A 16,572-nucleotide genomic window follows, 5' to 3' on the forward strand; every position below is an offset into this window, starting at 1 on the left:
GCTTGTTAACTATAAAGTCAACTAATTTTTTTTTTTTATACTTTCTACTGCATAACCCTTTAGAGAGTTACACTATATACACTAAAATAGAAGTCTTAAAGGTAAACTAGAAAGTTAGAAAACATATCTGCAACATAGCTGATAATGAGAAAAAAATCCATACTATGTAAGATATTTTGGGAATACACACCAAATTTTTAACAGTGGTTATTTCCAGCTAGTGGGATTATAGGAGAGTTTCATCTTATGTTATAGATATAACTGTATCATGAATTTTTATAACAGTGCTTTGTTGATAACATATCTGATAAAACATTGTTTTAAATAAATTGCCCTTATAAATTAACCAGAAATAGATTAAACTCTCAAACAGAAAGAGGCAAAAGAATAAGCAGTTTAAGAGAAAAAAATATAACTTTTTATAATTTTCAAACTGGCTAGTAATCAAAGAAATGAAAAGTGAAACAATATATTGTTAACTGTCTAAGAAACTGGCAAGGGGGAAAACAATAGCGCCCAGTGCGGGTTAGGGCATGGGGGAATGAGGAGTCTTATTTACTACAGATGACTCCATGAAGAGGCAGAAACCTTCTGCAGAACAAAATGGGACAAAATCTTTAAATTTTTCATTTATTAGCAACTGTAACTGTCAAACTTCTTCCAAGGAATAATCAGAGGTGGGCTCCAAAATTAATGTGCAAGATTGTTTATAATAGTTTGATTTCTAAATAGTGGATTAAAAAATTAAAGTAAGCCATCATTATCAAATGGTCATTAAAAACCATGTCTTAGGAAGATACTTCATGACATAAAAATGCTCATTATATTAATGTGAGCAAAAAAGAGAGCATAAGATCATATAAACTAGTATTTTTCAAGATACATGCATATGTATATATTTATATATGCACCTATTTCATACGTTGTTGTTATTTAGTCACTAACTCATGTCCAACTCTTCTGCGACCCCATGGACTAAAGCCCGCCAGGCTCCTCTGTCCATGGGATATCCCAGGCAAGAATACTGGGTTGCCAATTTCCTCCTCCAGGGGATCTTCCCAACCCAGAGACTGAACCCACATCTAGAGCACTGGCAGGTGGATTCTTTACCACTGAGTTACCTGGGAAGCCCTTTATTTCATATACATTTATAAACATGTATATTTATATATGAACTACTGGGAGGAAATAAAATGTTCCCATGCCTCTCTGAGTGAAGAGATTATGGATCATTTTTATTCTCTTTTATTTTTATGTCTGTTTCCAAAGTATTTTTAAACTACAAAATACACATAATTTTTTTTTTAATCTCAATAGGAATCATGAAAAATCTAAACTTTCATGGCTGACTAACAAAGTACTTTCTGTATCTGGTTCTTTAGAGGGTGGTTCTCTCTTCTTCAGCAATATCCATCACCAGTAGGAGGAAAGCAACCTGCTTCTGGCCCTGCCTTCATTCCACTCTGCCCCTGCAGGACACTTAGCCTAAACACTCTCCAACCACTAGGACAACGAAGTCCAGATCCCTGGAAGCTGTCCACATCCACCGTGCCTCTCCCACAGCCGAGGCCTGACCAGCAAGTGTGCCAAAAACCCCCGATGAGTCATCAGGAACTCGAACAACAAACACACTCCCTGGAATGTACGAGGTAATTACACATGAAGGTAATTAAAGAGAATAACTAGTAAATAAACCAAGTTAGTGACAGGCAGCAGCCCAATGGCAGAAGCAGGCCTTCCTGAGGCGACTTCCTGATTTGACAGCAGCATTCCTCACGAGGTCTGTGTGACTTAAAGCTTTATGATGCTTTTAATATAGATGGGAAACAGCTGGGGAAATGCAGCACACCACGCACTGTTTGCCCAAATGGGAATAAAAAGCACTGTGCTCTCACACGGCATCTGGGGAAAGCCCAGGTACCTTATAGCCGCCCTTGGTCCTAATACTGCACCCTTGCCCTTAAAAATATGCTGTTGCCCTTGCAAAAGCCTCCTCTAATCCACTTGTTCTGTTGAACTTACTTTTTTAGGTTGACTTGCCCGAGGTTCTGTGATGACTTAAGAGGAAGAAGACACCACCCTCCCAGGCTAACTCGCTGCCCACTCGCTGCCACTGACGTCCACCTGCCTATTACACTCTAAGCCCCTGCAGAAGTGCCTGTCACTTCCCCAGCATGTGTGAAGCGCCTAGGCAGCACTGGAGCTAGGCAAATATATCAGGCAACAATTATTTCCATAATGGCAATGTTTTCATGGAAAAGGTTTCCCTCTCTGTTGAGAAGGAAAACACTGCTCCTTTCCATGTCTGTAAAATCAGTCACTGGAAAAGGTAAACAAACCCAGGCCCCCCGACCCACCCAAAAAAAGTGAGTGAAGGCAAGTCAGAGAACTGGGAGGAAGCATGTTTACGTGCGTGGGGGAGCAGGGCCATCTCCAACCCCTTGGCGAAGTGGGCGGTGGCATCATAGAACTCCAGCAGCTTGACGAGCTCCAGCTCAGGTCCTGCCCGCTCCACGCCGGAACTGAGGCACACGGGCAGAGAGGGCACCAAGGCCCCCAGGGTCTGAATCAGCAGAACAGTTACTACGTCGTGGGGGTTCTTGAAGACCTGCAGGGGGAGAGAGGCGTCCGTGTTATCACATGGGAGCAAACCTTCCAATGAAGCAGACTCCTGGATGGCCTGCAGGAATCCCTCTGAGCCAGGAAGTGGTCCAATCAAGAGCTACAGGGTCCAGGCTTTGCTCAGCACCCATGCAGATGTGCTCAGAAGCCAAGTAAACTAGCAAGACTTGTGCCTTGCCTCCAAGACAACTGGCTACTTCATGTCTGCCTAACTATTTTCAAATCTATCACATGTAGTATTTAGATACTGGCTAGAGACAGGACTGTGAAAATGAAATGCAGAAATGGGGAGGGTGTGGGTGGCAGGGAACAAACAGAACTAAAGAAGAGCAATTCACTGAATCAGTTAGAGGATCTGGAAGCACATTTGTAGACCAGCCTGCAAATCCTCTGTCCATGGGATTCTCCAGGCAAGAATACTGGAGTGGGTTGTCATTTCCTTTTATAGGGGATCTTCCCAACCCAGGGATCAAACCTGGATCTCCTGCATTGCAGGCAGATTCTTTACCCACTGAGCTAGATAATAATACTACCCAAGGCCATCTATATATTCAGTGTACTCGCCATTAAAATCCCCAAAGTATTTTCTGGAGAAACAGGAAAACTCATTCTAAAATTCATATGGAATTTCAGGGAACCTCAAATAGCAAAAACAATATTGAAAAAGAAGAACATTGACTATCTCATGCTTCCTATTTTCAAAATTTACAACAAAGTTATAATAGTCAAAACAGTGTGGCATCTGAGTAAGAATAGACAAATAGCCCAATGGCATAGAATAGAGAGCCCAGAAAAACACATGCATGGTTAAATGATTTTCAACAAGGGTGCCAAAAATCATTCAATCGAAAAAGGACAGTCTTTTTGACAAATGGCGCTCAGAAAACTGGAAATCCACATGACAAAAAAAAAAAAAAAGTTGGATCCTTACCTTATACCATATATAAAAATTAACTCAAATGTTAAGTTGAAGAGTGAACTATTAAATTCTTAGAAGAAAACATAGGGCAAATTTCTCATGATCTTGGATTCTTATGCATGGCTGATGGGAATGTAAAATGTTGCAGTTGCTATGGAAAACATTTGGCAGTTCCTCAAAATGTTAAACATAGGATTATATGATCCAGCAATTCCACTTGTAGGTATACACCCCCAAAAATTGAAAACAGGGACCCAAACAGATGTTTGTACACCCCTGTTCACAGCATCATTATTCCGAATAGCCAAAAGTCAGAAGCAATTCAAGTGTTTACCTACAAATGAATGGATACACAAAATGCGATAAATACACACAACAGATTATTCAGCCATAAAAAGGGAAGGATCCTAGAAAACATTATGCAATGTACATAAAGCAGCACTCACTTGACACCAGCACTCATATCATGTAAGTATTGCCTCTTTTTTCATTCGCCCCCAAGAGAAGACGGGTACCAATGTGACTACCAACATGAATGCACCCACTGAAATCATACGGCCACAGCCGGTTATAAGGTGGTCAGGCACACGGTCCAAAATATGCTAATATCTTTTCTTAGATTATTATGAAAAGAGAAGACCAAATTTTTTAATTCTCATAGCGAATTCAATGAGCACCTATTTAGTTTAATAAATATCACTGCTGGAGTCTGAGAGAAAGAGACAGAGGAAATTTGCATTTAACCCAACCAATACTGAAACAACCAATTTATATTTCCTGAATGACAGCTTCCAGCCATCTACTAGGTATCACCATTGAGCTGAGCCACTCTCTCTTGGAATTTTAAAGTGTCCCAGATTGGAATTCATTCTGTTCCTGCTGACCTCCTCAGACCTGTTTCTCTCAACTTCCTTATTTCTGTCAGTAGCATCTCCATTCGACCAGAATAAAAATCTCTCTCCACTTTCCTTTCTTCCAGGTCCTTTGTCACTTACTTACCAGGTTCTAACAATTGCCCATTTTTTAACTGGATGCCTTTGTTACGTTACCATCACTATCCTAGACCAAACATAGCTTCCTACCTGTCTTCAGTCTTTCTTCATCAATTCACCCTATTTACCATTACCAAATTCACTATTTTTAAAGGTTATTTAGAATTTTTTTATGCTTTAAATGTCTAAATATTGCAAGATTCAACAATTAATATTTTGCCACAAATGCATTATTTCCTAAACCATTGGAAAGGTAATCACAGGTATCATGACATGTTACTGCTATATACTTCAGCATATATCGCCTAAGAATAAGGCCAGTCTTATCACTACAACACTGCAACTAATCAAACTTAACTTTGATGTAATACTTATACCTGCTATGGTCCATATGTTCAGATCTCCTCGATTGTCCTTTTCATGTTCTTTTGAATAGCTTTTTTTGCCATCGTGCAGAATCCCATCCACGATCGTGAAATTACATTCAGTTGCCTTTTTGTCTCCTTTGATCTTAATAACTCCCTGACTGTTTTTCTTTCGTGATACTGACATTTTTGAAGAGTCCAGGACAGTTGTTTCAAAAAATGGTCTTCGATTTATCTACATGCTTCCTCTTGGTGAGGCTTTTTGGCAGAGGAACTTACATAGGTGATGGTCTAACACCGAAGTGATTCTTAAAACAGTAACATCATTCACACTACTACTCCAGATACTCACTGCCTTCTAGAGAAAGCCAAACTCCTGTCTTGCATTCAGTATTTCTCCATCATATATTCCCACTCCCTCCACACAAAATTGCACCAATACACACCCTTCTCTGTCTCTATCCAAAGTATTAATATTCCCTCCACAATCCCCCAAACATAAGAGAATCACAGAGATCTTTAGATATCACCCAGTCCAACTTCCTGATTTGACAAAAGAAACATTTCACTACAAGAGAAGGATGGAACCAATGGAGACAATGAAAAGTATTCTTATCCAGAAAAAGAAATCTTGACTCTTCTCCTCATATTGTGAGAAAGGACTAGGCAATGAATATCTACTTCACTTTTATCTCCTACTTAAATGACTTGAGGCGGGGGAAGAATTAAACTAAACAACTGTAAACCAAAGCCTAATTGGTTGGGCAGCTGAAACTATAATGTTTACAGCTGACAGTTTCAGCTGACCAACCAAGAGGTCTCTCATGTTCAAAGGTGTCCCTTTTCCTTTAAAGTGATCTGGCACAAGGGATGGCCATTGGTTAAAGAACAACCAAAAGGTTCAAGACTACAAGATCAAACTTAACAAGTAGGGGCATGGAATTAACCCAAACAACACATGCAGAAACAATGTGGCATTACCTTACACTGGAATTCTCCAGGCAAGAATACTGGAGTGGGCAGCCACTCCCTTCTCCAAGGGATCGTCCCAACCCAGGGATCGAACCCAGGTCTCCTGCATCGCAGGCAGCTTCTTTCTTCTTTACTGTCTGAGCCACCAGGGAAGCCCCACCTTACACTACATACAAAAATTGATTCTAGATGGGCCATAGAACTAAATGTAAAAGTTCAACAAGCATCTAGAAGAAAACACAGAAGAATGTCTTTGCAACTTGGGGGTTGGTGATAGTTTCTGAGGACAAAGAAAGAATAACCATATAAGAAAACTATGATAAAATTAAGTTAATCAAAATCAACACTTCTGCTCAGACTGGAAGAAAGTATCTACAAAATATATCTGATCAAGAACTTATATCCATAAAATACAAAGAACTTCCATAACTCAATAATTAAAAAACCAAGTTACCCATTTTTTTCTAAATAGGCAGAACACCAGCACAGATACTTCACAAAGGAAGATATACAAGTGGCCAATAAGCATGAGAAAAGGAGTTCAACACCCTTAGTCATCAGGGAAATGCAAATTAAAGCCACAGTGAGATACTACAACACACCCACCAGAATGGCTAAGATTAAAAAGACTGACAACATCTAATGATGGCAAGGATGTGGAGCAATCGGAACTCTCGCGTACTTGTGTGTGGGAGCGTAAAAAAGCACAACCACTTTGGAAAAGTGCTGATTTCTTACATATCTAAATATAGATCTACTCTATAACCCAGCAGTACCTCTCCTATGTGTTTACCCAAGAGATATGAACATGTGGTGTCAACAAAAAGACTTACAGAACAATGTTCAGAGCAGCTTCACTTATAATCACACCAAACTAGAAACAGTCCAAGTGTCCATCAAGAAAAGGCTGAATAAACAAAACTGAGATATATTCATACCATGTAAGAGCTTTCAGTAACGAAAAGGAACTACCAATACACACGACAACACGAATAGATCTTCAAAAACAGGCTGAATAAAAGAATCCTCAACAAAAGAACATACACCGTAAAATTCCAATTCGAAATTCTACAATGGGCTGACCTGATTTATGGTGGAAAAAAATAGCACAGCAGTTGCCCTCGGTGATGGTGGCACAAAGACCAACTGAGAAGGAATGCAAGAGAACTTTCTAGGATGATAGTTGCATTCTGTACCTTGGTAGGCGACTAGGTTAAACTGCATTTGTCAAAACTAATCAAATGGCATATTTAAGATCACAGTTCACAATTTACCTAAAAAAAATCTCAGTAAACAAATATTGAACTCTAGTCAATGATATGTATGTTTGGAAGTGAATGATGTTTGCAACTTACTTTGAAATGAGTCAAAAACTAAGATGAGTTGGTGAACAGATAGACACATGGAGAGATGGAAAGATCTGTGGTAAAGCAAACAGCAAAATGTTCATTGTAGAACATAGGCGGTATGGGTACCTGGGTGTTCACTGTACAATTCTTTCAAATCCTTTGTACATTGGGAAATTTTCATATTAAAATACTGAGGATAAAAAGTCTTCAGAGACATATTCACCCCGGCACCTTTGGTTTTCTTCTGCGCTATACTGAGCTTTAGGAGATGACAGTCACGTATCATGCTCACATTGTGAAAAGAAAATGGGCCATGGGAGAAAAGCGTAAATTAGCATAAACTTGTATCTTACAGGGTCTTCCCAGCTGGCTCAGTGGTAAAGAACCCGCCTGCCAATGTAGGAGACACAAGAGACCAAGAGACAAGGGTTCGATCCCTGGGTTGGAAAGATCCCTTGGAGGAGGAAGTGGCAACCCACTCCAGTATTCTTACCTGGAATTTTCCATGGACAGAGAAGCCTGGCGGGCTATAGTCCATACAGTCGCCAAGAGTCAGGCAGGACTGAGCATGCACACAAGGACACACATCACATCTTACAAAACTTGGGGTGAGGCCTGAACAGAAGTGTGAGAAGTCGAAATCCTTTTACTCAGACACTGAGGGGCATCAGTACATGTGCGCATGAACTGTTGTTATCCTCCTGACAGAAGCAGCAGACAAGGACGCAGAAATGAGTGTGGATGGACAGGGTCACTGACAACTGACAATAACATAAAAACCACGAAACTCCCACACAGGGTTGTTTTTTGTTTTGCTTGTTTGTTTGTTTGTTTGTTTTTTTAGACTGAATGGTTCAAGAAGAAAGAAGGATGGAGAAAACTACTTCAACGATCTTGAGTGACGTGACCCCGTATGAGCAATCATCTCCAACCACCGTCAAGTTCATGCCTGTGAATGACTGACCAGCACTTGAAGGGTGATTCACAATGAATTTTGAAAAAAATATAATAAGCCACACCGTGAACAGGCCCAGTCAGTCATTACTCAGACGAAAAAAGAAGATCCAGGGCACTTCCTGGCACGAAGACGTGGGACCAGTGATTTATACCCTTTAAGGCTGAATATTGGAGAAGGTAAAGGATGGAAGGTTCCTGAAAGTCAACGAAATGCAGTTCCTCTGCCTCACCTCTGCCCTAAGTCAGAGGGCACCTTTAAAACTCTATACTGCTCCTCTAACTCCTGGTGTATTGTGAAAACAAGGGAAACTCACTTTAGACCAGGTAAATTTTACCCCAAGTTAAGATAAAAAGGTCTGGTTCACTCAAGCACAACCTGACTAAGGGCCTCCTGCTTTTAGATCAGAAGATAACGGCCTCCAGGAATTCCATGGGCTGCCTGGCTGAACAACAAGCAACACTGTCACATTAGATCCTATTTAAGATACAGATAAGAGCGATAAGAAGAGTTTGAATGGAGACCTGAAGCTTTGCCTGCCTTGGGTTTCGAAGCTTATCTTTTAACCCTTCTGGTGATGGCAGCATAAGGTTCAAGCGGAGCTGAGGGTGTCAAGGTCATCAGCCTCTCCCTTGGCACCACGGGCTCTGTCCTCCTGAAAACCCAGATGAGCTGTTACCTGCGAAGCCCACTGAATTTGTGTGTGCCAAGCACCGAGCAAGGCGTCGTAGAGTCCAGTGAGCTGCCGGTCCAAGGGCAGGTCGGTTTGGCACAGCTCCTGCCAGGCCGCTAAAAGCTGCACCTGTGGAGGCAGAACAAATGAGGCCTTACTGGGTCCGCCAGGATACGCTGCCTGCTGCCCTCCTGCCCCCCGACCTCAGCAAGAGATCCACCACTGCCCACTCTCCCAGGCAAGCAGGTACCCACAGATGACCGCTGGCTTAACAAAAGGCAGAAAAGGGACTTCCCTGGTGGTCCAGTAGTTAGGAATCCACCTTCCAATGGAGGGGATGTGGGTTCAGTCCTTGGTTGGGGAACTTAGATCCCACGTGCCATGGGACAACTAAGCCCATGGGTCATAATGAAGACCCCACATGCTGCAACCAACATCCAATGCAGCCAAATAAATAAATAAATAATTTTTTCAAAAGGCAGGAAAAACACCTGCTCTGTTGTCATCTAGAGCTTGAATCTGTTGCCCTCTCAGTGATCCCTTCTCCTTTTATCTTTCTCCCAAAGCATGCCAATGTACTCAGCATGCCCCATTCTTCTGAATAGACCTCAGGGGTGGCCATGACGACGTACTTTAGCTTCATGTCCTAACTCCACTGCTTAAAAGACATGTGAGCACTGGATTTGCAGGAATTAAGTTAGCCCAGGAAGCTGTCAAGATTTTCAGCAAACTAATCTCAACAAACCTAGACAGCAGATAAAATTCTCAAGGTTTACTGAAAGCATAATAAACCTTATGATGAGAATCTCCCTTAAAAGACAAAAATGTGGCGGCTTAGTCGTTAAGTCATGTCTGACTCTTGCAACCCTATGGACTGTATAGCCTGCCAGGCTCCTCTGTCCATGGGATTCTCCAGGCAAGAATACTGCAGTGGGTTCCCATTTCCTTCTCCAGGGCCTCTCTCCCACCCAGGAATCAAACCTGGATCTCCAGCATTGCAGGCAGATTCTTTAGCGATTGAGCTTTAAGGGAATCCCAAAACACAAAAATGGGAAAAATTAAAAACTCTTCCATTATAAAGGAAACCCATTATAAAGGAAACAAAGGCTGAAAACCAATGACTCTTTTTCCCAACTTAAAATTAAATGAATCCAGAGGCTGGACCAAGGGCACCCCCTACTGGCTAATTAAAAGAAAAAAGCCAGAGAGCATGGAGGCAAACATTTTTACCTTTAAGTAAGAAACTGAGATTTGAAACTGGGACTCCACGGCCCGGTTCTACAAACATTCCACAGGGGCAATCACTCACAGCTTCTCACCTTGTGGCACTTGTAGTAGTATGCAAGAAGTTGGGGCATCCGGTCAATTTCACTAAAAACCTTCACAAACATTTTGGACTGATCTAAAGAAAAACAACGGAAAATGGAAAATGTGTACATACTGTTTCTAAGTTTTCAGTTGCAGCCAAGAGCAAGAATTCAGCAGGATAAATGTAGATTAATTGTGAGCTACTATTCAGAAGTTTCTACCTAGACAATGAATTAACTCACGCGTTGAGATCAAAAACGTGAAAAACAAGTAAAATTAAGGGTAGGACACGTGACTCAACGAGATACCACAAGCCCTGGTTTGTTGAGAACAGTGCATCAGTAAGCATCACTGAGCTTTTCTGATGGTCTGGTGGCTAAGAATCCACCTGCCAATGCAGAGGACATGGGTTCCATCCCTGGTCTGGGAGGATTCCACATGCCATGGGGCAACTAAGCCTGTGTACCTTAGAGCCCATGCTCTGCGACTAGAGAAGTCACCGCAATGAGAAGCCTGCACGCCGCAACTAGAGGATAGCTCCCACTTGCCGCACCTAGAGAAAGCCCAGGCTCAGCAATGAAGACCCACTGGAGTCAAAAATACAGAGATTAAAAATTAAAAAAAAAAAAACACACTTGCTCATTTAAAGAAACAAAAAAAAAGGGCATCATTGATAGAGCTCAGGTTATACAACAGCAAAGCAAACCTCACATGTGAATGGAAAAATGAATTAGAATCAGGGCTGGGACTAGAGGCTGGGGCTGGGCTCTCACTCTGCAGGTTGTACAAGGGCAGGATGAGCATCTCCTTCAACTTGGTGTTTTTGGCATCTCACCTGCCTCACCTCGTCCTGGCCCTGACTAGAGTCATAAAATGTCAGGGGTAAAAAGGTGTCTAAAATAACCATTGACCAACCACATCGGGGTGAGGAAACTGCAGCCCAGAGAACTTCAGTTGCCTGCAGGTCAACAGCAGGACCGCTGACGGAGGGGCAGGCTGAACCGTACGCTGCTGTTGCTACTTAACCACTTCCGACCTACAAAAACAGGCATTTCATGGGGACCCAAGCTAGTATTCACAGGATCTAAAAATTACTGGCACGAGCAGACCTTCTGACCGGTGCCAAGAAGAAATCATGCTCTTTGCTGCTCCAGGGCCTTTGTACGTCCTGTGTCTGGATGCTCTGCTGGCTCTCCCTCCCAAGGGAACAACAGAAAATCCGTACATACTGTTACCAGGCTTTCTGTTGCAGCCAAGAGCAAGAATTCAGCAGGATAAATCTGGATCAATTGTGAGCTGATATTCAGAAGCTCCTACCCAGACAATGAATCAGCTCATGTGGAGATCACACACGTGAAAAACAAGTCAAGTTAAGGGTAGAACATGTGACTCAATCGGATACCACAAGCCCTGGCTTGTTGAGAACACTGTTAGCAACTGACGGTGTGTGTGCATCCATCTGTGCTACGTTGCTTCAGTCGTGTCTGACTCTTGTGGCCCCGTGGACTGTAGCCCACCAGGCTCCCCCGTCCACGGAGTTCTCCAGACAAGAATACTGGAGAGGGTTGCCACGCCGTCCTCCAGGGGATCTTTCCAACCCAGGGATCAAACCCACGTCTCTTGTGTCCCCTGCATTGGCAGGTGGGTTCCTTACCACTAGAGCCACCCAGGAGCCCCAACTGACTGTAAGTATGAAGGAGAAACTGCCCACAAGCCTATCACTCCTGTTAAACACTGTCATCATTTTAGTGTACTGTCAAAAAAATATTTTTAGAAAGAAAATGCTACAGTGAGCACTGGTCTAAATATATAACCCAATGTTAAGAAATTTCTACCCAACAGAGTAGAATTTGTTATTTCTTCAAACAAATAATAAGGCAGAATTGGCCAACAGCAAATCCATTTAGCAAAAGCACTGTAAAACCTTAGAAGTAACAATATGTGGGTCTTTTGCCCTTATAAAGGGGAAGCCCATGGCTCTGCATTGCAGGAAACCTGGGTTCAATCCCTGAGTTGGGAAGATCCCCTGGAGAAGGAAATGGCAACCCATTTCAGTATTCTTGCCTGAGAAATCCCATGGACGGAGGAGCCTGGCGGGCTACAAGTCCACAAGGTGGCAAAGAGCTAGACACGACTGAGTGACTTCACGACTTCACTTTCTTTCTTTGCCCTTATAGAGGAATCTGAGTTTTCAAGATCAATACATTAAGTAGACAAATTTGTAAACCTGAGTTTAACAAGTTCCTGATTTGAACAACAGAGAGAAAAAGAAAGTCTACTTTGGCAACCAGAGGAATTCTAGGCTCTTAGCACATAACCAATTCAATTCAAAAAGACCAGTGAGCACCTGCTGGGCAGGGCCCCCTGCCAGGTCTCTTTGTGGACCTGATATTCTGGCCACCCCACATCTACTGTCCTTCTTCTAAAAGAACCATAGTCTTCATAGCAGCTGGACTAGTTTGCACTCCCATCAACAGTGTAACAAGATTCCCTTTTCTCTGCACCCTCTCCAGCATTTATTGTTTGTAGACTTTTTGATAGCAGCCATTCTGACTGGCGTGAAATGGTACCTCACTGTAGTTTTGATTTGCATTTCTCTGATAATGAGTGATGTTGAGCATCTTTTCATGTGTTTGTTAGCCATCTGTATGTCTTTTTCGGAGAAATGTCTGTTTTGTTCTTTGGCCCATTTTTTTGATTGGGTTGTTTATTTTTCTGGTATTGAGCTATATGAGCTGCTTGTATATTTTTGAGATTAATTCTTTGTCAGTTGCTTCATTTGCTATTATTTTCTCCCATTCTGAAGGCTCTTTTCAGCTTGCTTATAGTTTCCTTCATTGTGCAAAAGCTTTTAAGTTTAATTAGGTCCCATTTGTTTATTTTTGCTTTCATTTCCATTACTCAAGGAGGTGGGTCATAGAGGATCCTGCTGTGATTTCTGTCAGAGAGTGTTTTCCCCTAGGAGTTTTATAGTTTCTAGTCTTACATTTAGATCTTCAATCCATTTTGAGTTTCTTTTTGGGTATCGTGTTAGAAAGTGTTCTAGTTTCCTTCTTTTACAAAAAGCGGTTGACCAGTTTTCCCGGCACCACTTGTTAAAGAGATTGTCTTTCCTTCATTGTATATTCTTGCCTCCTTTGTCAAAGATAAGGTGTCCATAGGTGTGTGGATTTATCTCTGGGCTTTCTATTTTGTTCCATTGATCTATATTTCTGTCTTTGTGCCAGTACCATACTGTCTTGATGACTGTAGCTTTGTAGTATAGTCTGAAGTCAGGCAGGTTGATTCCTCCAGTTCCACTCTTCTTTCTCAAGATTGCTTTGGCTATTTGAGGTTTTTTGTATTTCCATACAAATTGTGAAATTATTTGTTCTGGTTCTGTGAAAAATACTGTTGGTAGCTTGATAGGGATTGCACTGAATCTATAGATTGTTTTGGGTAGTACCCTCATTTTCACTATATTGACTCTTCCAATCCATGAACATGGTATATTTCTCCATCTATTTGTGTCCTCTTTGATTTCTTTCATCAGTGTCTTATAGTTTTCTATATATAGGTATTTTGTTTCTTTAGGTAGATTTATTCCTAAGTATTTTATTCTTTTGTTGCAATAGTGAATGGAATTGTTTCCTTAATTTCTCTTTCTGTTTTCTCATTGTTAGTGTATAGGAATGCAAGGGATATCTGTATATTAATTTTATATCCTGCAACTTTACTATATTCATTGATTAGCTCTAGTAATTTTCTGGTGGTGTCTTTAGGGTTTTCTATGTAGAGGATCATGTCATCTGCAAACAGTGATAGTTTTACTTCCTCTTTTCCAATCTGGATTCTTTTTCTTTTTCTTCTCTGATTGTTGTGGCTAAAACTTTCAAAACTATGTTGAACAGTAGTGGTGAGAGCGGGCACCCTTGTCTTGTTCCTGACTTTAGAGGAAATGCTTTCAATTTTTCATCATTGAGGATAATGTTTGCTGTGGGTTTATCATATATGGCTTTTATTATGTTGAGGTATGTTCCTTCTATGCCTGCTTTCTGGAGGGTTTTTTTTATCATAAATGGATGCTGAATTTTGTTAAACGCTTTCTCTGCATCTATTGAGATAATCATATGGTTTTTATCTTTCAATTTGTTAACGTGTTGTATCACATTGATTGATTTGCAAATATAGAAGAATTGAAGAATCCTTGCATCCTGGGCTAAAGCCCACTTGATCATGATGTATGATCTTTTAAATAAATTGTTGGATTCTGTTTGCTAGTATTTTGTTGAGGATTTTATAATCTATGTTCATCAGTGATATTGGCCTGTAGTTTTCTTTTTTTGTGGCATCTTTGTCTGGTTTTGGAATTAGGGTGATGGTGGCCTCATAGAATGAGTTTGGCAGTTTACCTTCCTCTGAATTTTCTGGAAGAGTTTAAGTTGAATAGGTGTTCAACTCAATAGCTCTTCTCTAAATTTTTGGTAGAATTCACCTGTGAAGCCATCTGGTCCTGGGCTTTTGTTTGTTGGAAGATTTTTTATTACAGTTTCGATTTCTGGGCTTGTGATGGGTCTGTTATGATTTTCTATTTCTTCCTGGTTCAGTTTTGGAAGGTTATACTTTTCTAATAATTCATCCATTTCTTCCAAGTTGTTCATTTTATTGTCATATAGTTGCTGATAGTAGTCTCTTATGATCCTTTGCATTTCTGTGTTATCTGTTGTGATTTCTCCATTTTCATTTCTAATTTTGTTGATTTGATTCTTCTCCCTTTTTTTCTTGATGAGTCTGGCTAATGGTTTGTCTATCTTCTCAAAGAACCAGCTTTTAGTTTTGTTGACTTTTGCTATAGTCTCCTTTGTTTCTTTTTCATTTATTTCTGCCCTAGTTTTTATGATTTCTTTCCTTCTATTAGCCCTAGGGTTCTTCATTTCTTCTTTTTCTAGTTGTTTTAGGTATAAAGTTAGGTTATTTATTTTTCTGTTTCTTGAGGTAAGCTTGTACTGCTATGAACCCTCCCCTTAGCACTGCTTTTACTGAATCCCATAGGTTTTGAATTGTTGTGTTTTCATTTTCATTTGTTTCTATGCATATTTTGACAGCCACTATGGAGGACAGTGTGGAGATTCCTTAAAAAACTGGAAATAGAACTGCCATACAACCCAGCAATCCCACTGCTGCGCACACACATGGAAGAAACCAGAATTGAAAGACACACGTGTACCCCAATGTTCATCACAGCACTGTTTACAATAGCTAGGACATGGAAACAACCTAGATGTCCATCGGCAGATGAATGGATAAGAAAGCTGTGGTACATATACACAGTGGAATATTACTCAGCTACTAAAAAGAATGCATTTGAATCAGTTCTAATAAGGTAGATGGAACCAGAGCCTATTATACAGAGTGAAGTAAGTCAGAAAGAAAAACACCAATACAGTACATTAACACATTTATATGGAATTTAGAAAGATGGTAATGAATGACCCTATACCTGACACAGCAAAAGAGACCCAGAGACAAAGAACAGACTTTTGGACTCTGTGGGAGAAGGTGAGGGTGGGATGATTGGAGAGAATAGCATTGAAACATGTATATTACCATATGTGAAACAGACCACCAGTCCAGGTTCAATGCACAAGGCAGGGCACTCAGGGCTGGTGCACCTGGGATGACCCTGAGGGATGGGATGAGGAGGGAGGGGGGAGGGGGGTCAGGATGGGGACACATGTACACCCATGGCTGATTCATGCCAATGTATGGCAAAAACCACTACAATATTGTAAAGTAATTAGCCTCCAATTAAAATAAATAAATAAAATTTTTAAAAAAGAAAGAACTATGGTCTTCCTCTGGGGAACCATATTTCTGCCTCCCATTCTCCTAAGATCTAAATGTTTCCAGTGGAACAACTCCACCCGCAGCTCTGGGATGATACCCAGGCCTGGCCAACCAGGGCCTTGAGTCCACATAATCAAAGTAACTGACTCAGAGGTGCCAAAGCTGCATGTGAAACAAGATCAAGATTAATCCTGACACCCCTTCTTGAACTGCCTGAAAGGATGCCTAGAACTGCAATGGCCACCACCTAAAGAATGTGCCTGCAAGTAAAGCCAACACATAGGAAGACAGAGCCAAGAAATGGCAAGAGAGAGACTCTGAGTTCTAAAGACATAGTTTGTGCTCCTGAATCAAGCCAGGCCTGCAGCAAGTTTATCCCTGAACTTCTCAGTTCCATAAACCAATACAATCTCTTTTTCCTTTAAGCCACTTTGAAATAGGTTTTCATCACTTGATACCAAGAGAATCTCAAACTGATGCAGGTATCATGTGAATAAAATATTCACGCAGTCCCCAAGTCTCTACCTCACGTACCCAAAGTGTAATAATATATGGTAAATGGGTTATCATTTCAAATCAGTAATTGACTTT

At 41.0% G+C, this 16,572-nt stretch overlaps 1 protein-coding gene across 1 annotated transcript in view; it reads right to left on the reverse strand.

Moving 5' to 3' along the window:
- COG7 (component of oligomeric golgi complex 7) overlaps positions 1-16,572 on the reverse strand; it is an 88,712-nt gene that overhangs the window by 51,493 nt on the left and 20,647 nt on the right. The window contains exons 5-7 of the mRNA XM_040257798.1: positions 10,167-10,249; positions 8,854-8,976; positions 2,410-2,608 (exon numbers count right to left, since the gene is read on the reverse strand). Coding sequence (XP_040113732.1) covers positions 2,410-2,608; positions 8,854-8,976; positions 10,167-10,249 — 405 coding nt within the window. The remainder of the gene's footprint in view (positions 1-2,409; positions 2,609-8,853; positions 8,977-10,166; positions 10,250-16,572) is intronic.

This window comes from Oryx dammah, unplaced genomic scaffold (assembly GCF_014754425.2).
Source record: "Oryx dammah isolate SB20612 unplaced genomic scaffold, SCBI_Odam_1.1 HiC_scaffold_2, whole genome shotgun sequence".
Lineage (NCBI taxonomy): Eukaryota > Metazoa > Chordata > Mammalia > Artiodactyla > Bovidae > Oryx > Oryx dammah.